This window comes from Hippopotamus amphibius, chromosome 17, assembly GCF_030028045.1.
Source record: "Hippopotamus amphibius kiboko isolate mHipAmp2 chromosome 17, mHipAmp2.hap2, whole genome shotgun sequence".
In the NCBI taxonomy this organism is placed as follows: domain Eukaryota; kingdom Metazoa; phylum Chordata; class Mammalia; order Artiodactyla; family Hippopotamidae; genus Hippopotamus; species Hippopotamus amphibius.
Window position 1 is genome coordinate 25,700,404 of NC_080202.1, and position 27,962 is coordinate 25,728,365.

The 27,962-nt window shown below is 43.9% G+C and overlaps 1 protein-coding gene, 3 non-coding genes and 1 pseudogene across 6 annotated transcripts in view; all 5 read left to right on the forward strand.

Moving 5' to 3' along the window:
* Positions 1 to 27,962, forward strand: part of TEX14 (testis expressed 14, intercellular bridge forming factor) — a 100,072-nt gene that overhangs the window by 21,259 nt on the left and 50,851 nt on the right. For all 3 annotated transcript variants that reach the window (XM_057715802.1, XM_057715800.1, XM_057715803.1), the window contains exons 2-4: positions 20,788 to 20,902; positions 24,944 to 25,109; positions 25,937 to 26,073. In XM_057715802.1, coding sequence (XP_057571785.1) covers positions 20,788 to 20,902; positions 24,944 to 25,109; positions 25,937 to 26,073 — 418 coding nt within the window. The remainder of the gene's footprint in view (positions 1 to 20,787; positions 20,903 to 24,943; positions 25,110 to 25,936; positions 26,074 to 27,962) is intronic.
* On the forward strand, positions 4,583 to 4,798 carry LOC130841148 (small nucleolar RNA U3). Its single transcript, XR_009050186.1, has one exon. It is a non-coding gene; the product is annotated as a small nucleolar RNA U3 (small nucleolar RNA).
* On the forward strand, positions 7,502 to 7,701 carry LOC130841152 (small nucleolar RNA U3; annotated as a pseudogene).
* LOC130841147 (small nucleolar RNA U3) lies at positions 12,842 to 13,056 on the forward strand. The gene has a single exon (XR_009050185.1). It is a non-coding gene; the product is annotated as a small nucleolar RNA U3 (small nucleolar RNA).
* LOC130841151 (small nucleolar RNA U3) lies at positions 20,069 to 20,279 on the forward strand. Its single transcript, XR_009050189.1, has one exon. It is a non-coding gene; the product is annotated as a small nucleolar RNA U3 (small nucleolar RNA).

The window sequence follows — 27,962 nt, forward strand, 5'->3', positions numbered from 1 at the left end:
ACAGCTGGGGTGCGATGACTGTCATTTGCTGCATGCCAGAGTCAGGCCTCCTGGATTGAAATCCTGGTCTGGCACTGTATCTGACCAAGCAGAACTTTCTTAAGTTCTCTGTGCTCCATTTCCTTGTCTGTAAAACAAAGATAATAATCTTCCTAATAGTATTGTTGCAAATATTAAATGAAGAAATACGAGAACATCAGAGCTAGAAGGGACTTCACGGTGGGGCACATAATAAGGCCTCATTCCTTTTTTCAACATTTTATAGTTGAGGATCATGTTCCTCTCTCTGTCTCTCTCTCTCCTTCTCTCCCCACTACCCTCACTCTACTCTCTTTGATACTCAAAAGGTGGAGTGTTTGTGTACATCACATGGGTATGAGATATGTAGGGTGTGGTCTCAGGTTCCTCCAGGGAGGCCAGGTTTGTCGCTGAGCACCCAGTTGATAACTCACTGGGTCTATTAAAGAGGAGCTGTCTTTAGTAATGTCCCAGAGAACAGGGATTTGGGGTCTCATTTTTCTTTTTGATCTGCCACAGAGCTGCCCATTGCTGTTCACTGGGCAAACAAATACAAGGCTGTTGTTTGTCAGGAATGGCCAGTGGGCTTCAGGTCAGGACTCAGGCTGGCTATATTCTTAGCCTTTTGCTCTTCATAGCACTTATGCTTGGTAAGCTGACTCCGGTTAATAAGTAGTTCATTCCCAGCTACCCCTTCATGGGAGTGATTGCCCTATGATCGGCTTCCTTAGCATTTATGAGAAATGCCCATGTCTCGCTGCTCCTCAGGCAGTGCACCCTGATTTCCCCTTTGTTACATTTTCAGCCTCTCCCCCCCCCCCCCCCCCCCCCCAGGCACTTCCACTGCCTAATTCTCTCCTTATGGGTTTACTTCAGTCAGGTCAGTTTGTTAAATTTTACCTACAACTTCTAGTCTCTAGGCAAAACAGAGAGAACCTTTCCTGTGGATTATACGAAAGGAGATAAGGATTCACAAGATACAAAAGGGAGGGATGCTCGTGCTCAAGGCAGCAAGAGACAGCCTGTGGCCTGGGTCTTCTCAACCTCTTAGGGTTCTTTCCAAGGTTAAGTGGAGTGAGTCATCTAAAGGGTTTAGTAGAAGGCTTAGAACATAATAAAGTACTGTAGAAATGGCAGGGGGTTTTGGTTTTGGGGGTTTTTATTTGTTTAATGAACAAGAGAAATCACATTTAGGTCAGGGTCTTTGGAGGTAAGGGTAGGGTTATGAAACCTTTCAGACTCACCTGGCAAGTTGTATGTATGTATGTATGTATGTATGTATGTATTTATTTATTTATTTTATTGGCTGTGTTGGGTCTTCGTTGCTGCCCACGGGCTTTCTCTAGTTGTGACAAGCGGGGGCTACTCGTCCTTGTGATGCGCGGGCTTCTCATTGTGGTGGCTTCTCTTGTTTCGGAGCACAGGCTCTAGGCTCACGGGCTTCATTAGTTGTGGCACACAGGCTTAGTTGCTCTGCAGTATGTGGGATCTTCCTGGACCAGGGCTGAAACCCGTGTACCCTGCATTGGCAGGGGGATTCTTAACCACTGTGCCACCAGGGAAGTCCTGTTCCCTATTTTAAATTGGCCTTGGGTACATTGTTTTGAAAAGCTACCCAGGTGAGCCTGATGTCTAGGAAAAAATTAATCAGTATAGTCAATCTAAGAAAGAAATGGAAAATTTTATCCGAGCCAACCTGAGGATTATAACCCAGGATATAGTCTTTCGGAAAGCTCTGAGGACTGTTTTGCTGTTAGAGGTCAAAGCACGGTGACATGAGTTTTTGGACAAAGGATTATACGTCAAAGTAACATTGACAGTTTACATAGTCCAGCAAGGTGAGTTGTGAGTCATCCTGATCCCTTACAGGATTGAGAAAGGAACACCTAAGGAGTTACCTTGCTGGTGCCAGGAGGAAATTGTTTTTGTTTTCTTTTCAGGGGGCGGTGCATAGGCATTCTTGTGTCTAAGGGGATCTAGTTAACGTGTAATACAGATGCCAATGCACGCTAAAGGGGAGGGGTAGCGGCTCAAAAGGCAGAGAAAATTTTATGTTAAATTTTTCTTGTCCTGTCTTAAAAATAATTTTGTTTCATCACTGATAATGCACCACTCACATCCACATTCATGTGAATAACCAGCAGAGGTTCTCAAAGTAAAAGCGTCAAATCGAAATTCAAGATTTTAGAAGGTTAAAATTTTAAAAAAATAATAAATAGTCTCATCCACAGATGCTTGGTGTCATATTTATAAGATTAGAAAACTAATTTGACACACCCTAGCACACCTTTGTCTTAAACTAGTCCAGGAGTGTTAGTGTTTTTTACAGACAAAAGATAAAAGCTTCTCATTGAGTATGATTTGTAATAGGTGAAGAGCTTGATGTCTTAGTTTCTTAAAAAAAAAACCTCTCGAGTATTCAGAAATTTTTTTTAAGTTGTATATAAAACGACTCTTTGAAAGTGCATTTATATGATATTTCTGAAAAGAGAGGAATGTGGAAAAAATGCCACCATCAATAAAAAGTGGGAGGCTGCCACAGGGTAAAGGGCTAGAGGTACAGAGATAAACAAGACCTGAATCTGTTACTGAACTCAGGTCCAGCTGCTCGCTGCCTGAAAATCAGTGCTCAAGAGGCAAGTGTCGGTAGAACCAGAAAACATTGCTTTTAATCAGAAAGTCAGCAGTCTGGGGAGAAGCGGACTCGTGTCCCTGAAAACCAGCTTCCAAGATTCTGCTGGGCCATGAAAATTTTAACCGAGTAAAGGGAAGTAATATCAGTTAATCATGGAGATGGGGGTCACAGTTATCACCATTCCCCACTGCTTGCAAGTTTGTTGACTTCTTGTGATCTTTCTGTAGATGCTCTCTTGTTTACACTATTTGTTCACACAGTTTGTTTGCAAGATTACTGAAGGGGAAACTAGGGAAGAGATCTGGCACCTGTTAATTACTTATTCTTCATTTCTACTTCTTTGATCTATGGAGAGAACTAACAGATTAGGCAAGGTATTGTGTGATCAAAAGATTTGGAAGGTGTGCTTGGGCTGGAGTTGAGTAGAGCATGGGGGTGCCTGGTTTAAGGTTAGTTACAATATAGCTTTGCTAAAGTGACAAGACAAAAGGGGCCTCCTGCAGAGTTCTTTCCTGTAAAAAGCTCTGTCCTGCCAAAAGCTGCTTACTGTTTCTGCTTTAAGGACCTCACAGTTGAGTAGGGGGAAATAAATGCATTTATAACACAGTGTGTGAAGGCACTTACAAAGATAATTAGGGATACAAAGCACGTAGTCCTCACTGTTAGCTGGGAAGGTCAGGAAGGGCATCTGGAAGAGGTGAAGAGAGCTCATAGGAAGCCAAGGATTGGCATGGATGGTCCCCAGAAAGGTTGGAGAAACAGAGAATGGAAAAGTCTTAGATACAGAAGGACCCAGACCAGAGACAAGGGGCCCTTGGGTGAAAGTGACTGGAAGGTACCTTATAACTCTTTAAGACATAAGGAACTGCTCTTACACCAAGGAGATGTGTCCCAGACCTGGCCAGATTGCCCCAACACTGTCCATTTCTCTGGAGGGATTTAATTCAAAGCATTTGGATGTCTCCAGGGAGATTCTACTAGGATGGTTAGATGAGATGCAACTGATAGTCACTAGTCATGTTACTATGATGCAATAAAAAATGTAGTTGATTCCGAAAACCACGTGCATGTCTGGGCAGCACTGTGCTTTCTGGCATGCTGGAAGACGTGGGGCAAAAGCATTTTTACAATAGGAAGTTAAGTGAGGAAACAGTTGCCACAAGTAAATGGGTGGGCTTCCTCTGAGATGTGGAAGCCAGGAAGATCAGTCATTCAAGACCGAACTTTGAGGGATGCTGTATTTAGTGCTTTCTTAGAGAAATGAATTTGATTGGAGACTAGACCTCCTGACAAAGACACCTTGGCCTTCCAGATGCTGTAGCCAGCATACATGAGAACGGGGAAATCATCACACCCTTTTCCTTCAGTTGTTTAGAGGATGACGGGAGACAGTGGGTTAAAATGCCTATCATGGAGAACCACCATGGGTGGCTTTGTTATTATAGGGGTTGGACTCGTTCTTTTCTCTTCTGTCTCTCTTTTCTCCTTCTCCCCTCCCCTCTCTCTATCAAGGCAAAGGAACCCTGGTGTCTCGGAGTCCGCGGACTCCTGCAGCGGGCGAGAGGCAGTCCAGGGGGGCCGGTGGCGGGAAGCGCGTTTGCTAAGCCTGCAGAGGGGCGACGCGAGCCCAGGCGGCGCCGGGCCTGGCGGGCGGGGTTCACAGGCGCCTCCGGCAGGAGTCCGCTGCGCGCAGCGCGCCACTGGCTGCCAGGAAGCCGCATGTTAATGAGGCCTGTGGCTGCTTGACGTGTTTCTGGACGATCTAGGGGCGAAAGCGGTGGTTAGAACTTTGCCATTTCACCGAGTAGTCATGGGCTGTAAGACGAAAAGAAATGTATTTCCGAGGGGGCGATCGAGTGGCCCGAAATGTCGCCATCAGTACAAAGTGCGCGGCAGCCCCGGACCCAGCAGCGGCGGGGAGTGGTGGTCAAGACTATACTTTCAGGGATCATTTCTATAGTTTGTGACTAGAGAAATTTCTCTGAACGTGTAGAGCACCCGAAACCACGAGGAGGAGGCGCAGTGTTCTCTCCTGAGCGTGAAGCCGGTTGTTGGTGTTGCTTCGTGCAGCTGCCATCAGCCGTTGATGATCGTTCTTCTCTTCCTTTAGGAAGAGTGAGAGGGGGAGGACGCTGTCTGAGTGGTTTTGTGTATAGTTATATGTCTTGAAGAACCGTTTTGACTGTTTTAATTTTCTTGTCCTTTGTATTGGTTTTTTATGGGTCGTCGTTTTGCATTTTTTGGAAGTAGGAGTACTCTGTTTTTTAACATGTGGTTTCTTTAGAAAAGTGTTGCTTTTTTTTTTCGCTACGTGTTCTTCCAGTCAAGCGTTGGCTTTTCCAAATTAATTCCTCAAGTTTTTTGTGTTTATCGCATTTTTTTCCTGATAGTTTTATTAATTTCGTCAAGGATATTTGAGGGAGTGAATGCCGTGTGAGTGGTTTCGTTTATAAGTCCTGCTCAAAATGGTACACCTGTTTTGGTGTTTCTTATTTTTGTTTGTTTGTGTGTGTGTGCGTGTGAGAGAGAGAGAAAGAGATTTGGAGGTTTCTTTTTAGTATTTTGAGTTGTCGGTAAAACTGTAGGATGTATTTCTTTACTCGTCCTACTGTCTCAGATAATGATAAAAACTTTCCCCATCTCGTTGCTATTATTGAACAAGGGTAATGCTTGTTCCTGGCAATTCTGAAGGATATTTGTATTTTGAGTGTATGTGAGGGGGGTGTTTTTCGATCTGGGGGCATTTATTCTTCACGGTTTTTTTTCCCCCTTAATCATACTTTATAAAAGGAATTTATTTCTCTGTACTTACTCTATAGTCGAGCAGTGGATTTCCTAAATTAATCCTCAAGTCCCCAGTGTTTATCTCATATTTCTTTCATCTTTTTTGAGTGTATTTGCTTTTTAAAAGTTTTTGGTTGTAAATATTTTGGATTTCAAGAGTATGCACTGTAAGTTTCCATTTCCTCCATCTCTTAGGGTTATTTCCAAGATTAATCAGGGGCCTGGAATATATTGAATAAAGTACTGTCTGTCGAAATAGTTTTTTTCTGTAATTAATGAGTAGGAGAAACCACATTTAAATGATTTTTTGTTGTTGGTATGGGTTAGGGTGCATTACCTTTCATACTCACCTGAGAAGTTGTTTTGTTTTGTTTTGTTTTGGCTGGGCCCAGCAGCTTGTGGGATCTTAATTAGTTCCTGACCAGGGATTGAACCCAGGCCCTCAGCAGTGAACGTGTGGAGTCCTAAACAGTGGACTGCCAGGGAATTCCCAGTGACACGTTTAGTTTTTTTGTTTTTGTTTTTGTTTGTTTGTGTGGTTTTGGGCTGCACTGGGTCTTTGTTGCTGCACATTGGCTTTCTTTAGTTGCAAGCGAGCGGGGGCTACTCTCTGCTGCAGTGCGCAGCCTTCTCATTGCAATGTCTTCTCTTGTGGTGGAGCACGGGCCCCAGAGCGCACAGGCTGCAGCAGTTGTGGCGCTTAGTTGCTCCGCAGCATGTGGGATCTTCCAGACAAGGGATCGAACCCGTGTCCCCCTTCGTTGGCAGGTGGATTCTTAACCACTGTACCACCAGGGAAGTCCTTAATATTTTATTTATTTATTTACTTACTTACTTACTTATTTGGCTGCATCGAGTCTTAGTTGCGGCTCGAAGGCTCTCTAGCTGTAGTGCTCTCGGGCTACAGAGAAAAGGGCTCAGGCTTGTTACCTCGTGGCATCTGGGATCTTAGTTCCCCAACCAGGAATGGAACCTGAGTGCCCTGCTTTGGAAGGCAGATTCTTAACTACCGGACCACCAGGGAAGTCCTTTGCTTTGTTTTGATTCTTTCTGTTGTTTGGTTTTTGTTTGTTTTTTGGCCACCCCGTGTGGCATGGGGGATCTTAGTTCCCTGACCAGGGATGGAAACCATGCCCCCTGTAGTTGGAAGCATGGAATCTTAACCACTGAACCACCACCAAGTTACTTTTAAAAAAACAAAGTCCAAATAGACCTATTTAAAAATAATGGTGATACAGTGTAAAGTTTTAAAAAAACATTTCAGTATAAAAATGTACAAAAGTACCATTAAAAACAGGATCTTTCAAAATGCCAAAATACCACAGAACTACAGTTTTACTTTATTCCTACTTTTTTTTTAATGGAGAGAATTGTTTCAGAATTAACCTCTTCATTCCCCATTTAAGATTGGCCCTGGTACATAATTTTGAAAAACAAAAAACGTACCCTGGTGAGCCCAACAAGCACCCCTCATGTCCACACTCACGTGAGTAGGGTCAAATTGAAATTTAGGCTCCAAGGTTAAAATAAAAAAATAAAATAATCTCACCCACAGAAGCTGTGTGTCATATTTAAGATTAGAAATCTAATTTGATACACTGGAGCACACTTATGTCTTGTACTAGTCTGGACAATCTTAAGTGTTTTTAGAAACAGAAAGGCCAGAGCTTCTGATTGGCTGTTGGTCTGTAATAGGCTACTTGAGAAGTTTGTCTTAGTTTCTTAAAGGAAAAAAACAAAAAAACCCTTGAGAGTATTCAGAATTTTAAAAAGTTTTATATGACGACAGTGTAATTAAGCAAGGAGAACAGGTAGCCATTGCTTAAAAGGCCTGAACGCCTTGTTTGGTGCCCTGGGATAAACACTGCACTTTCCTTCACCACAGCCTGACACTAGATTGGCTTTCCCATGCAGGGGGATGTGGACCCAAGTTTGATTTGGTATCAACAGTTTGAAAAATCATTTATATGATATTTCTGAAACCAGAGAAATGTGGGAAGATGCTGCCATGTGTAAAAAGTGTGGGGCTGTCACAGACCCAGCAGAGCTTGTGAGGTTAAAGTCAAGACTATGGTTTTAGGAGTTATTTCTATAATTTGTTGTTACTAGAGATGTTTCTGTGTAGAGTCCTTGAAATCCACAAGGAGACACATTCTCTTCTGAGTGTGAAGTGGGCTATTGGTGCTGCTTCTATAACTGCCATTTGCTATTGGTGACTATTCTTTTCCTCTGGAAGAATAGGAGGGAGGGCACACCTGAGCGGTTTCTTCTTATGTTACTGTCACAGAATGTAGGTGAATATTTACGGCTAGGTGTCTGTTTCTGTTTCATTTTTTTGTTTGTTTTTTTTAACATGTTTGAGTTGCACGGCAGTTTTTAACCTGTGCAGTAGATGTTGTGGTTTTTATCCTCACCTAACTTTTGTGTAAGCTGTGATTTTTTCTTTCTTTCTTGTTTTTTTGACCATACCAGGTGGCATGCAGGATCTTAGTTCCCCGACCAGTGATTGAACCTGTGCCACCTGCAGTGGAAGCATGGAGGAAGTCCTAAGCTGTGATTTTTCTCTGAAATGAGGGAGAATTTGTCTGAAGCAGTTTGGCTTTTTTTTTTTTCCCTGATGTAATTTATGCATCAGGTGATTTGAGCTTTTTTTTTTTCCACTAGTGGGGTGGGGCAGCCCAAGGGTACTGAAACAAAGTTACCTTCCCTTTCTCTACTCTCCTGTCAGTCAAGTCCTTCTCTCCCAACGCATGTAGGCAGACATCCCTTCTTGTCCTCCATAGTGATTTCTTTCTTTTTTTTTTAAATACATTTATTTATTTATTGGCTGTGTTGGATCTTCCAAGCTACCCCGGTTTTCTCTAGCTGTGGCAAGCTGGGGCTTCTCTTCATTGCGGTGCGGTGCATGGGCTTCTCATTGCAGTGGCTTCTCTTGTGGAGCACGGGCTCTAGGAGTGCAGGCCTCAGTAGTTGTGGCTTGCAGGCTCTAGAGCGCAGGCTCAGTAGTTGTGGCACACAGGCTTAGTTGCTCCACAGCATGTGGAATCTTCCCAGACCAGGGCCCAAACCCACATCCTCTGCATTGGCAGGCAGATTCTTAACCAGTGTGCCACCAGGGAAGTCCCCTCCATGGTGATTTCTTTCTCTGTATCTCAGTCCAAGCTAAGGAAATAGGACACGTATAGGCCTAGGGTTTATAGCACTTTAGCACAGAGGAGGGATGAAAGAAGGCAGAGTTTGGCCAAAGCATGGTGGACAGAGAGCTAAGAGCAGCTATTGAAGGAGAGTTAACTACATCAGCTGTGCATTTTAAGGTCATTCCAAAAGATATGTGGTGATTATACTTATGGGAGAGGTGAAGTGGCAAATGTGAAGACCAGTTTGGCCCTACTGCATTCATCTACCTGGGAGAGGATGGTAGTGATGATAGAGAAAGACCAGATCTGAAAGACATTTAAGTGGTAAAGTTGACAGGACTTGGGGGTTGATTTGTTGACGAAAATTCAATTAATTACGAAGAAGGAAAAAAGGAATTTTCTTCTAGCCAATCTGAGGATTATAACCTGAGAAACAGATTTTCAAAAGGCTGTTAGAAGTCGAAAGACACAATCATATATATTTTCCAGACAGAGGATTGAACATCAAAATGACATACTGATATTTTACATAAAGTTCACCAAGGAACAGGTAGTCCAGGTGCACTTGTAGGAAGTAAGCAGCAAGTCACCATGCCCCTCTATAGAGTTAAGAAAGAACTCTATTCTTTTAAGAAGTCCCATTGCTAGTGGCAGAAGAAAGAAAAAAATTGATCTTTACGGTTGAGTGGTGCATCTTTCAGGTGCTCTGATTAATGTGTGATGCAGATACACACTGCACTCAGGGAAGGAGGGAAGAGGCCCAAACACACACACACACACAGAATTTTGTGTGTAATTTTCTCTTGTCCGGCCTTGAAATATACATTTTATTTAATCAGGTTCACTGAAGGTGTAAGTGAGAGGAGCTGTGTCGGGTCTTATGACTTGAACAAATGGGTGGACAATGGTTCCACGTGCTAACGGGGGAAACGGAGGAGGAACAGAATTAGGTAGTGCAGTGGGATGGGCAGTGATGGAAGAGTTAAGTTTAGGGCACATTTAGGAGAGATTTCTTACCTTTAGCAGATGAATGGCAAAGGACTTAGAATTCCAAGAAGGAACAGCCAGAGATAGGCAGGAAACCACATGAGTGTGCTTGATGGAAGCCAAACAGGACACAGTGAAGTAGGGTGGAAAGCAGATGAGAAATGAAGATGCAGATAGAAAAGTATCCACTGGTCCTGTGTGGAAACAGAAACTGGTTAGGGGTGGCCTGATCACTGGAGGGATGTGAAGGCTTGCCAGCTGGGGGAAAGAACTCCCAGAAGCACTCAGGCTGTGATGGAGGGCATAGGGGTGCGTGTGCATTCAGCTGGGGGAAGCGGGGAAGATGGGGGGTGCGTGTCGGGTTTAATTAGGAAGGGAGGGCAAGTCTGACTGCAGTTGGAAGGACTGAGTAGAGCAGGAGGAATCGAGTTATGGGAGGGAGCAGCTCCCCATGGGCAGGAAGCCTGTAAGTCAGCCGGAGAAGACAGGGAGTTCAGGAGTAGGTGGGTTCCTCCGTGGAACGAGACCACATTGAGGGCTTGTTAACTGACGGCTTCTAGTTCTTTGCCAAGTATGAGGAAAGGTCATTGCTGAGGGAGGCTGGTGAGCGTTGGGAGGGGTGGGAGGGCTGAGAATAAAGAAGGACTTAACTAATCATCCCAGGGAGCAGGTGAGGAGAGGCACCTCCTGAGAGTGTGCCCCTCCCACTGCCCTGCTAATGACGCTTTGGGATTGCTTCCCGGTCTTGGAAGCACATCCCCAGATGGCAGTTAATTTCTCTTTCTTCCACTCTAGCCATATACCATGTGGTTCCTGCATGATTTTCTCCTTCTGGATCTGCAGTGGCCACGCTTTCACTGTGAGCCTAACTTAGTTCTTGGTCCTCTTTAGAGGTTGGGAGCTGTGAGCAAAGCAGTGTATGCTGTGGAATTGACTCCTTGGTCTGATATTTACTAGCTGTGGGTTTTATGGGAAGGTCCTTGACCCCAGTCTGTCCCTCTGTAAAGAAATCCCTGTCTCTTTCCAGTCTTCCCTGTAGCAGCACCATCCGTTGAGTTGTTCCAGGCACAAACCAACATGTCAAGCTTTGAAACCTCTTTCCCTGACACCCCACCCCGACTCCTGCAGCAAGTCCACCAGTGAGTCCCATCCTCTCAGCGCAACTTCCGGAACAGCCCACGTTTTCCTCCTTCTTCCTTGCTAAGCCCAAATGCAAGCCACCATGATCTCTCCTACAGACACGTTTGCAGTGGCCTCAGAACTGGTCTCCACAGCTTCAAACCTCTCAGTGTGGGGCTTCCTAGGTGACGCAGTGGTTAAGAACCTGCCTGCCAATGCAGGGAACATAGGTTCGATCCCTGCTCCAGGAAGATCCCACATGCCATGGAGCAACTAAGCCCATGCACCACACACACACACAAAAAACCTCTCAGTGGCTTTCCTTCACCCTTAAAATCCAGACTCCCCAGGCCTTGGTCTTGTGTGGAAAATCCTCAGCTATCTGCCTGCCTGCGCCTCTCCTCTTCCTCATACCCTGTGTTTGTTGCCGAGGAAAACCCTGGCCTCTGTTCACCGATGCCGAATAGAAATACAGAAATAGAGCTTTGGAGGAGTAGAAAGGAATAGCTTTATCACTTTGCCAGGCAAAGGGGGAACACAGCAGGCTAGCGCCTCAAGAACTGTGACCCCCCTCTCTGGGGAATAGGGAGAGGTCTTATAGTTGGGGCTCGTGGTCGGGGTGGGCGATAGGATCAAGGCAGTGACAGTCCTGCATTCTTCTGATGGGTGGGTGGTGAGGGAAGTAGGAGTCAGCATCACCAACCTTCAGGTCCAACTGGTCTGGGGTCTACCTGCCTGTGGGCAGCATACGGTCGTTCATCATTAACTTCTCCCACCTGGAGGGGGTTTCAACTTCTGCAAAATGGCTCGAAGATATTGTTGTGTGTATCGTTGCTGGGGAAACAGGCTTGCCCCAAGGCTGCTCTTGATGGTTTCTCCCAGGTCTGGCGCATCCTCTCCCTTCATTAATTAACAACTGCTTGAATCTGCCCACTGGAACTGAGGGAAGGTCATGGAGGCTGAATGAAGGCTGTTTTCCTATAATCAACAGGGGACACGGAGAGGCTTTGTGCCCAGGAGCCCCACAGGGCCCTGCTGGGTATCATTTCCCTAGCTGTCTTGCAGTTGCTGGAACACACAACCTCTTTCCTTTCTTTGGGTCTTTGCATTCCTTGTTTTCTCTGCTTGTATGCCACCCCAAAGGGGGGCCTTCCCCGAGCAGCCAAATCTTTAGGTAGGCACCAAGTCCCTCTCTGTTTCAACACTGAAAGCCCTCTGCGTGCCTCCTCATCCGATCCTCTTGGCTATTTGTTGTCACCTCTCTCCCTCACCAGAATGTAAGCTGTGTGTGAGAGTAGGGACCTCTGTTTGCCTAGTACCTAGAGTAATCTTTAGCACATAGGAAAGGGGGATGATGGTTAAGGTGACGCCTACCAGCTCTGCTATTTAACAGACCTCAGGCAAGTTACCTAATCTTTCTGTGCCTTAGTTTCCCTGTCCATAAAACTGGGATGATTATACTTGCATTGATCTCATAGTTAAAGCACTTACAACGATGACTGTTGCCTGGCAAGCTCACCATAGATAGTAGCTAGTATTAGTCATAGTTGGCACTGGGGTACTTGTGGAGGGAAGAAATGACGTCAAATGCAGCAACCAGCTTTATTTTTAAAATTTTAGCAAGTGTGAACAAGTAGTGCAATCATATGGCAAAACCCCCAAAAGCTCTGTTTTCCAGCGCTGGTTCTCAGCCTCCCAGCCCCCATCCCTGCCTCAGTCATGGTGACCTCTTTCTCACCAGTGTTTGAAAGTCAAACTTTTAGGACAGCCTTGAATGCAACTGCTGAGATTTACAAATCAGTGGAATCAGCTAGGTTCTCACTAGCAAAGGCAAAGGCCCGCCCTTTCCTTTACAGCTTTTGAGGGGTGTGGTGGTTCTACCAGATCTGTGGCGTGAATGCCTCCTGGGCTTTAAAGACGCAGGTTGTCATAGGCTGTCGTTCAGTATTATGTTAATTAAGTGTGGCTGTTTTAAAAGTTGTTAAATTACATTTCCAGTTAACATGTTAAAATGAGTTGGTAAGTGATAGCATTTGAGAGATTGTATTGCAAGAGCTCTTCCTCTTTTTTCCAGTAGAAGTAGAAATGGGAAAACTATCTCATCCTCAGTGATAAGTGTACAGCTACCACACACCCAGCAGCGGCTTGCTAGGCGAAAGTTAAGACTATACTTTCAGGGATCATTTCTATAGTTTGTGACTAGAGAAGTTTCTCTGAACGTGTAGAGCACCCGAAACCACGAGGAGGAGACGCAGTGTTCTCTCTTGAGCGTGAAGGAGGTTGTTGGTGCTGCTTCGTGCAGCTGCCATCAGCCATTGATGATCGTTCTTCTCTTCCTTTGGGAGAGCAAGAGGGAGAGAACACCGTCTGAGTGGTTTTGTCTATCATCATGGTATTCCAAAAGTAGCGAGAGAGTACTTCCTTTTCAATATATGTCAGTTGTACATTGGATGGTGTTTTGTTGGATGTGGGGGTTATTTTCTTGGGGGTTATTTTCTTTTGCATTGGTAAGAAAGAGAAGGTAATTTTTAGTATGATGACCTGGGTTTTCTTTGTTTTATATTTGTTAGTTGTTAGTTTTTATTACTTCCTGAAATTCTTAATGATCTTCATTTTGAGTACTCTCCTTTTGGGGGAGTAAAAGGGAGAGAGCACCTTCTGAGTGGTTTCTGCATATTTTTAATCTGTTTAAAGAGATTTTTCTGCTAATTTCCTGCTAAGTAGTTTTTTGGTAGTTTCTGCCTTTCTTATAAGTGATTTTGTGGGTTTCTGGGGAGTGAGGCCTTTCTCCCCCCACCCCCCGTTAATGGGTTAATGGGTTTTTAAGTAGTTAGTATCCTCTGTTTGCCTTTGTGAGTGAAGGGTTTCTGTGCTTGTTGCCACTGTTCCTGGGTGAATTAGCCCTGCTTTGTACTGCTGGGTGGATACATGTCTGGGTTTTGATCCTCTATTGGTTGACATAAAGGTCTTGTTATGAATAACAGGATAGGAAGAGTTACAAGGAAAATGGATTTAAAGTAGCCTGAAATATAATTTTGACATATCCTTAATTGTTTTAAGATGGCTTATTCTGTTCCCCCCAGTGCTGTGATTTTTTTAATGATGTTTGTTTAGCTAAATGCAAATTAAAATCTGCCTTATTTGTACAGTATACTGATTTTTTCATTTACTTCATCTAAATATTTTTCTTTTGATTTTTGAACCTCCTTTTAAATTATTCCAGGCTAATAAATCAGATTTTTTTCCCTGACATCTACTTAAGGGAGCTAGTCTGGTTTTATGCTGCGGCCTTGATACATACATCACACTTGTCATTGCACCTTGGGCTAGAAAAATCACCAAAATCTCTTAATTCTGTTGCCGAGTCCAAGCTCTCTCTGCTCACTGCCTGACAGGCTGATGAATCAGAGACGAGGTGCTGAGGCAAGGAATACGACTTTATTTGGAAAGCCAGCAAACCGAGAACATGGCAGACTAGTGTCTCTGAAAAAACCATCTTATTGGTGTCTGGATGCCAGTTTGTTTTATAGAATTAGAGAGGTAGAGGCTGTGAGGAAGTAAAGTGAAAGGGCCATCAGTCTTGCAAAACATCTCCAGGAATGACCAGCCTCTGTAAGGGGATATGTTAATTTCAGGCATTCACACAGGTGGGCAGGGCAGATTGTCTGCCTGTGAGCTGAACAGAGGCACTTAAGTTTAACATTCAGGCAGAGGGGCAGTGTTCCCTGAGGCAGCCATCACGTATGATTATAATAACAGAAGCAACAAAAAGCAAAGGTTAAAGTCAAACAGATCTAACATGGAGTCTGATTTAGCTCTTCCGGCTTATAATTCTACTGAATATTATGTGATGTAGTTCCCGTTAGGTAAAAGCAGGCTTAATTTCCTGTTGGAGGTGGTAATGCCTTTGAAAACTGTCCTTATTAAATAGTATATATTCAGGGGATTCCCTGGTGGTCCAGTGGTTAGGACTCCAGGTTTTCACTGTCAAGGATCTGGGTTCAGTCCCTGGTGAGGGAACTAAGACCCTGAAAGCAGTGCAGCACAGCCAAAAAACGAACAAAAAGATAAACAGCATATATTCAGTTAATTCTGTTCTCATGCCAGTGAGTTAAGCCAACTTCCCCTTGCAGTCTCACTTACCCTGGTCCCTGAGCTTAAACTTTGGATTATCACTTTTGTCCTATTTTCACTTTTCCACTTGAGATTGTGGCTTTAAGAAACCCCTTCTCAGGAAATGTCTAGAACATGCTTCCTTGGGTGACCTTTTAAAAGCTTTTTTTTCCTGTTAAAAAAAATTTTTTTTTCTGGCCTATGCAGGGTGGATGTTAGTTCCCTGACCAGGGATCAAACCCGTGACCCCTGCCATGGAAGTGTGGAGTCTTAACCACTGGACCACCAGGGAAGTCCTTGTTAAAAATGTTTTTATTACAAAATCTAGGAGGTTATTCTAACCAGTGAAATCAAAGATATATATACACACACACACATATACATATATTTAGAATATATATATATATTTTAAAGTTGCTAATCTGTTTTTATGAAAGTGGTATCATACTATTACACATTCTGCAGCTTGCTTTTCTTTCTTTGAAAATCACGTTTATTTCAAGGAACATGAAAAGACAACAAAATCATTAGAAATCAACTTGTGCAATTGATATTGTAGAGATTCAAAGAGGCTTCTGTGCTGGTTTTTGTTGTTTGTTTTGTTTTTAATGCTTAAAGAAAGTAGTGGATAATTTGATACTGTAAGTTTATAATTATTCATTCAGTTAATTCAACAAATATGGAGCAGAGGAAATTTATACAGGAGCAGAAAAACAAAGGAGCATACAAATAGCGGGTAGTTTAGTGTGTGTGTGTGTGTGTCTGTCTGCCTGTCGTCTGTCTGTCTGTCTGAAGGACAGGGTATGTACGAGATGTTTTAGGAAGTAAAAGACTGAAAGGCAGATTGGACCCAGACTATAGGATGCTATAGTCCTTGCCCACGATGTCCTCAGCCTGCCTTTTGTCTGTGGAAAAATTTTAGCCAAAGAATAAGTTTAATCAGAGAAGTGAGAAAATACAGAAGCAAAGAATAGCAGTCAAACAGGACAAAACAATATTAGTTTAGTCAGTAAGCAAAGTGAAGGACCTTTAGTTCCTTCTCAAGGGCTATAGATAATATTCTGAGCCATATCCTGTGAGCTGTCTTATAGATACCGAAACCCCCACCAGGTGGAAGAGTTTAATTATATGATGACCACGTCGTAGCCATGACATAAGCTGCCACAATTCCGAGAATTTGCCTCAAAGAAATGGAAATAAACCAACCCCAAAGCAGTCAAGATGACACTGGCTAGACCACCACATGATCAATTTCGAGATGATTGTCAGAGCTGACTGTGTTGGTTCTGCATGTAGCCCCCTCCTTGTCTGTAAAAGCCCTTAACCACTGGTTGTGGGGGTGGGGGAGTCGGCCTTTGGACAGGAGTCCACCCCCTCCTTACCCCCTTCGCTGCCATGAAAATAAAGCAAACTTTCCTTTCCACCAGCGTTGCCTTTTTATTGGCTTTTGAGCTGCATGCAGCCAGACCCCACTTTTGATTGCACTGTATACATAGTAAGACATGGTGTGCCACTGAATTTTCCATTTCTGAAAGCACCTGGATCACTTGCACAAAATAATCTTCTAAGTTTAAAATTCCATTACTGTTTGCAAGAATGTTGGGATTTTAATTTTTAATATTTATAAAGTAGTTAGTTGCTAAACTCTTGTTCAAATCCATAATTGATTGAACTCCCTAATTTTGCCTGCCTGTTTAGATTTTTGCTCTGAATGTTACATCTTGTCTAACTCTATTCTAATTGATACAGATAGAATTCATTTTAATTAACTGCTTAATATTTTATTATCTTATTGACCTAAAAAAATGCACAACATAAGAGTTGCAAGGTAAGTTTTATTTGGGGCAAAATGAGGACTGCAGCCTGGAAGACAGCATTTCAGTAAGCTCTGAGAAACTGCTCCAAAGAGGTAGGAGGAAGATCAGTATATATGTAATCTTGGTGAAGGAGGAGTACATACAGTCAGACACATATTTTTGTAGAGGGTTTCTGCTAGTCACGAGGAGCAAACATCATCGTGACGGGATTTAGTGCTTTTCTAGATATGAGGAGCTGCAAGGACTGGCTCACAAAATCAGCTCCTGAAAACATCTAGCTATCTGTAGATGTGTTCCACCCATTTTTCCAAAGCACAGAATGCCTCATTCCTGATCTCCACCCTGAGTTCCCTTCAGGGTATGTTAAAGGTCGGTAGCTGCAGCAGCACGTGTGATTTAATCCTTGTAGAGATAGATGGCAAGTGTCCATGGCAAGTACCAATTTGTAGTTGACAATCTGTATGTACCATAATTTATTCAGCTGTGCACCTACTGGTGGATATTAAGATTTATTTCTTTTTTTGCAGTTTGTATCACCAGAAACAATGCTTTGATGAAATACTTTGTATTTGAAACAGGAGGGAAGGGGGCAGGGCACAACCTTTGAAAGAATGATATAGCCCGAGGACATAACATAAACTGATTAGAACCAAATGGATCCAAGATGTCGAATAAGTCAACTTCCAGGCGCCATGACAGTTGGATCAGAAAGTGGGCTGACAGAAGGATCAAAAAGTGGGTGGTGGCCCAATTCCTGGAAATCCTTGCTCCTTCCTGAAATAGCTGGAATACTCCACCCACTCATTAGCCTGTGAAATTACCTGCCCTTACAAAAACTGACAGCCCCTATACCCTGGTGCCTTTCTCACCTTCTGAGATGGTCCACACTCTGTCTGCAGAGTGTGTTTCCCTCTAAATAAATCTCTAAACTTACCTGTCACTTTGTCTCTCACTGTATTCTTTCTGTGATGAGACATCAAGAACCTAAGCTTTAGGGGCTTCCTTTGTAGCACAGTGGTTACGAATCCGCCTGGCAATGCAGAGGACGGGGGTTTGATTTGCGGTCCAGAAAGATCCCACATGCTGTGAAGCAACTAAGCCTGTGTGCCACAACTATAGAGCCTGTGAGCCACAACTACTGAGCCCACCCACTGCTCTGCAGCTACTGAAGCCCGCACGCCTAAAGCCTATGCTCCGCAACAAGAGAAGCCACTGCAGTGAGAAGCCTGCACACCACAATGAAGAGTAGGCTGTGCACAGCAACGAAGACCCAACGAAGCCAATAAATAAATAAATAAAAGAATTAAAAAATAAAAATAACAAAACACCCATGTCCTAGAAAAAAAAAGAACCCAAGCTTCATTAATTCCTGTGACCAGGTGTGTGATCTCAGTTGGAAGATCTTGAGTTTTGGCTGGATTTGAGTTCTGGCCGTGTGGGTTCAAGTCCCAAATCAGGGTTTTGGCTGGTTTTGAGTCCCAATCTCAGGTGCATGGTTTCATAATGATTCTTTTAATAATTTCTTAATATTCGAAATGGAATTTCTGGGTCAAATTTTTAATAGATATTGCCCCATTGCTTTCAAAAAGCATTGTAACAGTTAACACCCCCAACTGCGTTTAGGAAAGTGTCTGTTTTCCCACCTCTTCAGCACTGAACATTGTCTCATTTTTCAGTTTTTTTCAAGCTTTATGGGAAGTTTATCCTTCTTCCCACTATTTCAACCCAGGCATCATGTTGTGTTGGTTTATTGAATACTCTAGAGTAGGGCGAAATATCCATTATTTCTAACATTCCTGACAGAGAGAACGGCTTGTGCAGAGGAACATGATGAGTATGAGAACTATAGGTGGTTCATTATGGCAGAAGTGTAGGGGAATTTGGTGGAAAATAAGGCTGGAGAGGTGCGTGTGGGCCAGACCTGCTAGACCTTGTAAACTATTTTTTTTCCTGGCCTTGCCCTGTGGCATGCGGGATCCTAGTTCCCTGTCCAGGGATTGAAGCCTCGCCCCTTGCAGTGGAAGCGGGGAGTCTTAATCACTGGACCACCAGGGAACTCCCTGTAAACTAAAGTTCTAGCTTTAGCCCAAGAGTTGGGGAGGTACTAAAGCTTTAAGCCAGGGAATGATGTATTGTCCTGTTTATTTAAACATAATTTTTAAAAACTAATTTATTTATTGGCTGCATTGGGTCTTTGTTCTGCACACTTGTTGAGGAAATCGGATGGGTCTGTCGAGAAACCAAATGGGTCTGTCGAGAAACCAAGCACCACACTCGGAGGGTTGGAGAACTCAGGTTTATTAAGCTGGCGGTCCCAGATGAGCTATTGCTCTAAAGTTCTGGGGCCCTGAGCTCAGGGTGAGCTTTACTTTTATAGGAGTCAGTGCACGTGGTACAGTTAGCATTTGTTGATTGGTTACCTGGTTACTATAGGTTACGGGCAGTTACGGAGCCCCGGAGTTGCTATGGGTTACGTGCAGGGGGTTTCTAAACAGAAATTTGCAGGAGCAGGAGTAGAACATTTCATACTTATCATAACATCTTAAGGTTAGTTGATTGCTAGGTCACCTTGTTCTTATCTCTGTGCAGCAAGCAGATTTTACAGAAGCAGAGCAAGCATGAAGTTATTTCTAGCTGAGTGCAAACTTCCAATTTTCCTCTTCACACTGGCTTTCTCTAGTTGCAGTGAGCCGGGGCTACTCTCCGTTGTGCACAGGTTTCTCATTGTGGCAGGTTCTCTTATTGCAGAGCACCAGCTCTAGGTGCAGGGTCTTCAGTAGTTGTGGAAGGTGGGCTGAATAGTTGTGCTCACCAGCTATAGAGCATAAGCTCAGTAGTTGTGGCCCACGGGCTTGGTTGGTCCACGGCACGTGGGATCAAGCAGGGCTCGAACCCGTGTCGCCTGCATTGGCAGGCGGATTCTTAACCACTGAGCCACCAGGGAAGCCCCAAACATAATTTTTATCTACATAAAAATCCCTTAGTTTGGAAAAAAATCCCAAACAATATTTATATGTTTGGTATTTTGATCACAAGTCTAAATGGTGCGCTTTGCAAACTGGGTAGGTTTTGGCCTCCGGTCGTTGCTTTTGACATCCGCTTTGCCTCCTAAGTGTTTCCTGTGAAAGGCTTGCTCACGCTCTGGCGCATTTTATAGTCGTCAGCGTTTTACATAATCTTGATGCTGCGGAACTGCCTCGGGAAACGGGGAGGGGTTGGAAATAAGTGGCGTGTGATTGGCTGCTGAAAAACAGTATGTTAATTGAAGTGACAACTTGAAATGTCTTTCGAAACGCAGGATTGTTCAAAACGCTTTGTCGGGCTTCGGCTATGACAAATTATTTAGAAAGCACATGCCAATGTATGTTTTGAAAGAATAAATGCTGTAAGAAAAACTCACCATCAGTATAATATGTGTGCGTTTCGTACACCTTGGGAAAACAGGCAGTGTTATGGTTAAGACTATACTTTCAGGGATCATTTCTATAGTTTGTTACTAGAGAAGTTTCTCTGAACGTGTAGAGCACCCGAAACCATGAGGAGGAGATGCAGTGTCCTCTCCTGAGCGTGAAACGGGTTGTTGGTGTTGCTTCGCGCAGCTGCCATTAACCATTGATGATCGTTCTTCTCTTCTTTTATAGGAGAGGGGGAGGACACAGTCTGAGTGGTTTTGTGGTTTCTTAAATCAAGTTGGAATAGGCAGAGCTATATTATAGTACAAGCTGATAAATAATGTGTTTAGTTTTTGTGTAGTGCTTGTTCTTTTAGTTGGGGGAGATTTGATCGATCGTTTATTGGGTGAGGGTAATTAGTGATAATGTTTCTGTGCAGTGGTTTCCAGTCCTACAGTCTGGTTTTATTTTTTTTAGGTTTGTGTAGAGGGAGTTAGCGGTTTTGCTCATTGTTTTGGACTTTCTTTTAACTTTTCTTAAGCGATGCGTGGTGTTACTGTTTGTTTTTTTATGTTTTGTAGAGATAATGGATTTCAGTGTTTATTTCTTTTAGCAGCAGTGCTGTGGAAGTAATGTTTTAGAAGTACATAACTGGTGTTCCTTGTTGAGTTGTGGTTTTTTGTGTTACTGTGGTTAAAAAAATTGTAGTACTGATACATTGGAAGTACTCTATAAAGGAGTTTTCAGTTTTTCACTTGTATTGATCTTGTTATTTGCTTCCACAGGAATTTGTGTTGATGCAGTAAACTCTCTCGGCCAGACAGCACTTTTCATTGCAGCATTATTAGGCCTTACAAAATTAGTTGATGTCCTGGTGGATTATGGATCAGATCCAAATCAGTAAGTGTAATCATATCACTATCTAGAAAATGTGTGCCAAAAATGAATTGGGGTATTTGGAAACTAATTTGACAAGATATTAAAAGAAACTTTGCTTACTTATATCAATGAAATACATGTGTATACTTACTTTGAAACATGCTTTTATTTTATTTTATTTTTTTGGCTGTGCGGGTTACATGAGTTTAGTTTCCCCACCAGGGGTGAAACCTGGGCCCCCAGCAGTGGAAGCAGGGAGTTCTAACCACTGGACAACCGGGAAATTTCCAGAAACATGCCTTTTAAACTGTTAATAAGTTTTCTAAGCAGTTTTACTAGATGTCATTGTTAGTCATTAACAAGTACTGTTCATATATTTCTACCCTCCATTATAATTTGAATGATTTGCTTAAGCACTTTAACATACCCCACAAACAGGTTCTTCACCAGTTAATATACTTGGCATTACCTGGTCAAGGATGACTTTGTAGTTGTGATTGAAACGAACTAGGTAATAGTTGGTTCAAATTTTAATATGGAACGTTACAACACAATATAAGGACTTTTGCTTTTCCCAGGGCCTTCCCAGGCACTAGCTCACTAGAGCTTTACATGATTCCAGCTGATTTTCACAGGAATCCCAGAGTATGTACAATTATAAGTCATAAAATAGCTTTCCCATCTTACATTAGCAGGCCCTGCTTAATTTTTTTTTTTTAAGTATGGATGTTGGAAGCTTGCTGTTTTTGCTGTTATCAGATTGTCAACTTAGTGGGAAAAAACTTGGAAGCCTGGAGACGTATAAAGAAAAAACCAATCAGTATGAGACTTCTGTAACCCACAGTGAACATTTTGCTTTCTTTCCTTCCAGAATTTTTCTGGACTCACATACTCACTCACATACTCACATAAACTATTGTATCAGTATTTAATATCAGAACTCACCTTGGTGTACCTCAAAAACTGGTACAAGAATGTAAAGCAATTATATTCCAATAAAAAAATATCAAAACTCAGAAATAAAGGACTATCTCACTTGATATTTGCAGATAACAGTTTTGTAGAGAGGCCACTGGGCCTGCAGCTCCTCAGCAAAAATGCAGCATTTTCTAGTCATCTGCATTTGCAACTGTTTTGTGGAAGTTTAGAGCTAGGTTCTTTAAAAAACAAATCATTCAAATCTTTAATATTCCATATTAGGGGGCTGATACCCAGAAAGTTTAAATGGCTGGTCCATAATGGTGCATTGTGTTAATAATAGGGCTGAGACGAGGAGCCCAGCACCTGAAGAACTTAGAAGTTCCCTTTTTAGAAATCGCCATGATATCAGGGGGAGGTGAGAAAGGACAGTATCAAGAGGAGTGTTTTGTCGAAAGCCTTACTTTCGGTTTCAAGGTTCATAGGATTCGCTGGCAAAATAACCACTCTACACTCAGTTAAATAAGAATTTAGAGAGAATTTATTAAATTAACAAAGATCACAGTATACTAATTAAGAGAATAATTAGCTAAGGAGGAATAGTAAAGACAGAGGTTCATACATCACCGAATTGGGGAAGCACCTACATCCAGATCCAGGCAGCGCTGGGAAGTCCCTGAAACAGAAATCTGGAGCCCCAATTGAGAACGGTCCCAGGCAGTGCATCCACTTCACGGGTGAGACTTCAGATTGGAGTTCTGGGGGTACCTGCTTATAATTCCAGGTCGCAAACTGACATCATCAGCTTGCGTGTAAAAATGCAGCTTTGGATTTACTTTGAAATGTTGTTGCTTTCATCATCTGAGTTGCAAGATTCTCCAGACCCCGGGGGACTGCCCAGGTCCCCAGGGCTCAAGAAATTCTGAGACCCACTCGCTTTCTTATCGTAAGCGCTGTTTGACTTGCTAGCAGCAATTGTTAGGTGTGGAAGTAGGCGGGCAGTCCAGGCAAGGACACAGGTCGGTCACAGGCCTGTTTCTCTCTCTGAGGCCTGAACAAGACTATATTACTAACTTCCCCAACAAAGAGGAAGGCAGACCCTGTAAGCTTTTATTTTGTGATAGAAATGCTTTCATGTACTTGAAAATTATCTTCCATCAAGGTGAAGGGAAATTTCTGGGGGGCGGTTGTATTCCTAAGTGCTCAGTGGAGATGCTGTGATGGCCTGGGCTTATTGAGGTCACAGAGTCAGATGCCTGCAGGGCTAAGTGGAGTCAGTGGGTACAGGCTCTGTCTAAGGGGCATCTGTTGCGGCTGGGCAGAAAAGGAAGCCGTGGAAGCCAAATTTTCCAAGTTTCTAAGAGGTTGGAAATCCCAGTTTTTATTGTGAAATCCTCAAAGTGTTAAATATTGTCCATTACTTAATTTTTTTTTTATGTATGTGGACCAAATAAAACATGCCTCTAGGTTGCCAAATCAGTCTGTGGACCTCCAGTTCTCAACCTCTAGGATAAATTATTAAAACAATACACATTTTGACATCACTTGGACCTGGATTCCCTTGTAAGGGTTTGTTGGGCATAAGAAACATTATTTCTTTTCTCTTTAGCATTCATGAGAAATGAAAAATAATATCTTCTCTCTCCCTGCCCAGCTCTCTTGCTGTTTATGGGAAGAATGATTAGAAGGCTGTAAAACATTATACAAATTTATTTTTAAAGCAAGGAAGATATTACAGTTCCCATAGTGCAGTATGCTGGACTGCTCATCAGACCCAGCAGTAGGAGAGAACTCACAGTGAGATATCCCAGTGGTTCACAGGGGCCTAGGTACAGGCCAGCCTCCTGGCATCATCTGGGGAACTTGTAAAAAGTACACATTCCTGGGTTCCATACTTGCAGATTATGATTCAGTCCACTGTGTAGTCTGAGAATCTGTATTTTTGACAAATATCCCAATGACTTATTAAATAAATTGTGGTACATCTGTACATTGGAATACTATGTAGCTGTTAAAAAAGAATTGAGGTGGCTTATATGTTCTCATATGGAAATTTTTCCAAGATATATTGTTAAATGAAAAAATTTAAATGCATAATAAATATAGCATGTTCTCTTTTTTTTTTTCTGGCCGTACCACGTGGCTTGTGGGATCTTAGATTCCTGACCAGGGACGACTGAACTTGGGCTCTCAGCAGTGAAAGTGCTGAGTCCTAACCACTGGCCCACCAGGGAATTCCTAATGTAGCACATTCTTATTCCCACTTGTATATGCATAGAAATTTTCAGGAAGGACACAAAAACTTGTAACAGTAGTTGCCTTTGGGCAAGAGAACTGTGGGTCTGGAATTGGGAGACTTTCTTATCTTCTTTTCCTCCTCCTCCTTTTTCATTTTATTGCTTCTTCTCCTTCCCCTTCCCCTTCCTCCTCCCATTTGTGTTTCTCTTTAAAGAGAGCAAGCTCTGGGACTTCCCTGGTGGTCCAGTGGTGAAGACTCCACACTCCCACTGCAGGGTGCACATGTTTGATCCCTGGGCGGGGAACTAAGATCCCACATGCCTGCTGGGCATGGCTGAAAAAAAAAGAGAGAGAGAGAGAGAGCAAGCTCTGCAGGTGATTCTGATGTGCAACCAGGTTAGGAAACCACAGCTACATATCACATCTCACGAAGGCTGTCCCTTCATGTCTCAGATGGTTTATTGGTTTTGGTTAAATTTTTCTGAGTTGTAGATCCTTGACCAGATTGCTGACATCAAGGTTTGTGGGCTCCTACCATAGGACTTGGGAGATAGAGACATCCTCACATGAGATGGTCTCTGATTAGGCTGTGCTTCACCAGCCTGACCACAGGGCGCTACAGACATGAAGAAGTTGTTTCAGGGCAGTCAGTGTCAGGGGCAGGGGGGAAAGAACACTGGATTTTGAACAAGAGCCATACTGCGTGTGAATCTTGTCTTTGCCCTTTCGTTTCCTTATCTATAAATTGAGAAATAATATTGCCTTGAAGGGTGGAGGTAAAGATGGAAAAGGGAGATGTGTGTAAAGCTTCTGTGAGGTTGCCTTTGTAGAAAGGGAGCCCTGTGTTACCCATGGAAGGGGCGGAGTGTTGCCATGGACACTCACTGTACCCCTCCCTGCCTCCAGCCGCTGCTTTGATGGGAGCACTCCTGTCCATGCAGCAGCATTTTCAGGCAATCAGTGGATCCTCAGCAAACTGCTGGATGCAGGGGGTGATCTTCGACTGCACGACGAGAAGGGTCGAAACCCGCAGACCTGGGCCCTGGCAGCAGGGAAGGAGCGCAGCACCGCGGTAAGAGTGGGCCCACTCTGCAGGCACACCCAAGGCAGAGCACAGGGCTGGGAGTCAGGAGCCTAGGGGCAGAGGCTGGTCCTGGGGATGGCACAGGGCTTGTAGTGGCCTTGCCGTTGGCATTGGACACACAGGCCTGGGTTGAAGCAAGTTAACCAGCTGTAAAACTTTGGGCAAGTCTAGTGAACTTTTCTGGTCATCCATTCAGGGGGGAGGGAGAACAATTGTCATTTTGTCTGACTGTTAGCTAGCACTTATCGTGCATCAGACATTCTGAATTAAGTTAGTTAAATACTAGCTCATTTAATCTTTACAACAACCCTCTTAGGTAGGTACTGTTTTTGTCCCCATTTTACAGATGGGGAAACTGAAGTGCATCGACATTGAGTAACTTGTCTGTAGCCACACGCTGAGAGGCATAATGTGTTTTAATGAGGGCTAAATAACCTAACAAATGTAAAGAATAAAGGGCATGCACAGTACTGGGCACATGGAGGGAAGGGGGAGACGGGCAGAGCCCCCTCCCTCTGGTTCTCCTGCTCATTAGCTGTTGGGCCTTCGACAAGTTAAAATACTCCTCCTGCCTCAGTTTCCTCATCTGTTGAATGAAGGATTTGGAGGAAGTTATTGCCAAATCAGCTCCCTGAAAATAGAATCGTCTCATTCCATATCTTTAGGAAATCACTTGGGCCCTTTCCTTTCCGGAGATTCCCCTGTGGGGGGCTCCTGTCTCCCCAGACCACTCACCTCAGACCATTCCAGTTCCATTGAAGGCCGGAGTGGCCATTAGCCGTGTGGGCGTTGCCCATCTCTGCCGTGTGTTGCAGATAGTGGAGTTCATGCAGCGCTGTGCCGCGCACATGCAGGCCATCATCCAGGGCTTCTCCCGTGACCTCCTGAAGAAGATCGACTCCCCTCAGCGGCTCGTCTGTGGCCTGCCCCGGTTTGGGGGCCTCATGCAGGGGTGAGTGCTACCTCAGGCAGAGTGGGGTGTTCTGCATCACCCTGGCCTTCCTGTGGGAGCCCTGCAGCATGGGCCACCTCGGTCCCCTCCACATTGGTCCCTTCCAGCATCTGGCCCACCCAGAGGGGTGAGCTTGGAGGGAGAAGATGTGGCCACTGAAAACCGTCAGTTGTCCCCCCACTTCCAGGAATGCCTGGGGAAAATGAGTTCTGGGCTCCAGTGGGAGCCACTCTGGGGTGGAACTTTTTAGGTCTGGGCTGTCCAGCAGAAAGCCTTTTCTCAGCAGAACAGCTAGCTAGGTGTTTTTTTTTTTTTTTTTGTCATCTCTGAACCATGGAAAGCATTTTCCTTTATTGGAACATGCATCCTTTATATCCTAAGGTTCCAGAAGACTACAAATACTTAATTTAAGGTTCCTCTGGCTGTTTTTAAGCTGGTGTAAGACTCGCTGCCCCCTGGGTGGGCAGCCTCCCCTGCCCCCATCACAGCTGTAGGAGGTGGACTCTATCCAGGCTGCTCTTCATGCGCAGAAGAGTTATTTTAATTCTCTTGGCTTTATTAGCCTAGGATTTTTTTTTTAATTATTATTTATTTATTTATTTTTATTGGCTGCATTGGGTCTTTGTTGCTGCGCACGGGCTTTTCCCTAATTGTGGCAAGCAGGGGCTACTATTCGTTGCGGTGCGCGGGCTTCTCATTGCAGCGGCTTCTTTTGTTGCAGAGCACCGGCTCTAGGCACGCTGGCTTCGGCAGTTGTGGCACGTGGGCTTAGTTGCTCTGCGGCATGTGGGATCTTCCCTGACCAGGGATTGAACCCATGTCCCCTGCATTGGCAGGCAGCTTCTTAACCACTGTGCTACCAGGGAAGCCCTGGCTTAGGATTTATATGTCGAAAATTCTTTCCGTTTTGATGTTCTCTGATGGCATCTATTTTTGTGATTGGGGTGACTTGTCACACAATTCACGGGATCCCTCATCGAGTCCTGGTTTTCCTCTCATGACCTGGATGCTTCTCATGCAAGATGAGTTAACGATTCCCTTGAGTACTAGTTACTCCTGACTTCTCTTTTTGCTGCCACCCTTGCCCATCTTGGTTCTTTACTCAGCATCCAGAATGACCTTTTAAAAATGAAAATTGAATCGTTCCACTCACTGCTAAAAGCCCTTTAATGGTCTTCCCCATGGCTCGCAGGTTAAAGTCCCAAATCCCTCATCTGGTGTTGGAAACCCTGCTTGGTTGAGCTCTTCCATCTCTCATACTTCCTCTCCTGCCAGCATTAGGATCTTGGCAGACCAAGTTCCTTCTAACAGAGCCAAAGCCTAGTCCCTGCTGCTGTTTCGTGACCTCAGGCCAGCAGGTTTCCTCTTTCTGGCTCCATTTTTCCCATCTGTAAAATCAGAAAGCTGGACAAGATATGCTTTATGATTCTTTCCAACCTTGACCATCTGTATTTGTTATCTATCATACTAATCCGAAACTTAGTGGCTTCAAACAACAATAAATATTTGTATCTCACACAATTTCTGTAGGTCAGAAATCAGGGAATGGCTTAGTTGGGTGGTTCTGGCTCAGGGTTTCTCATAAAGATGTGGTCAAGATGCAGCTTGGGCTGCAATCTTCTGGGACTGGTGGATCCACTTCCAAGATAGTTCACTTGCGTGGCTGGCAAATTGATGCTGGGTGTTGGGCCTCTCCATTAGGCTGCTGGAGTGTCCTCACAGCATGGCAGCTGGGCTCCTCTATAGCAAGTGCTGCAGAGAGATCAGGGCAGAGGTCCTGGGGGTGTATGTAGCCTTGGAACTCACACCACTCTGTTATTTCTGCAGTAACAGGTCAGCCCTCTCTGACCTGCGTGTGGCTACCCAAGGGCATGAATACCAGGAAATGG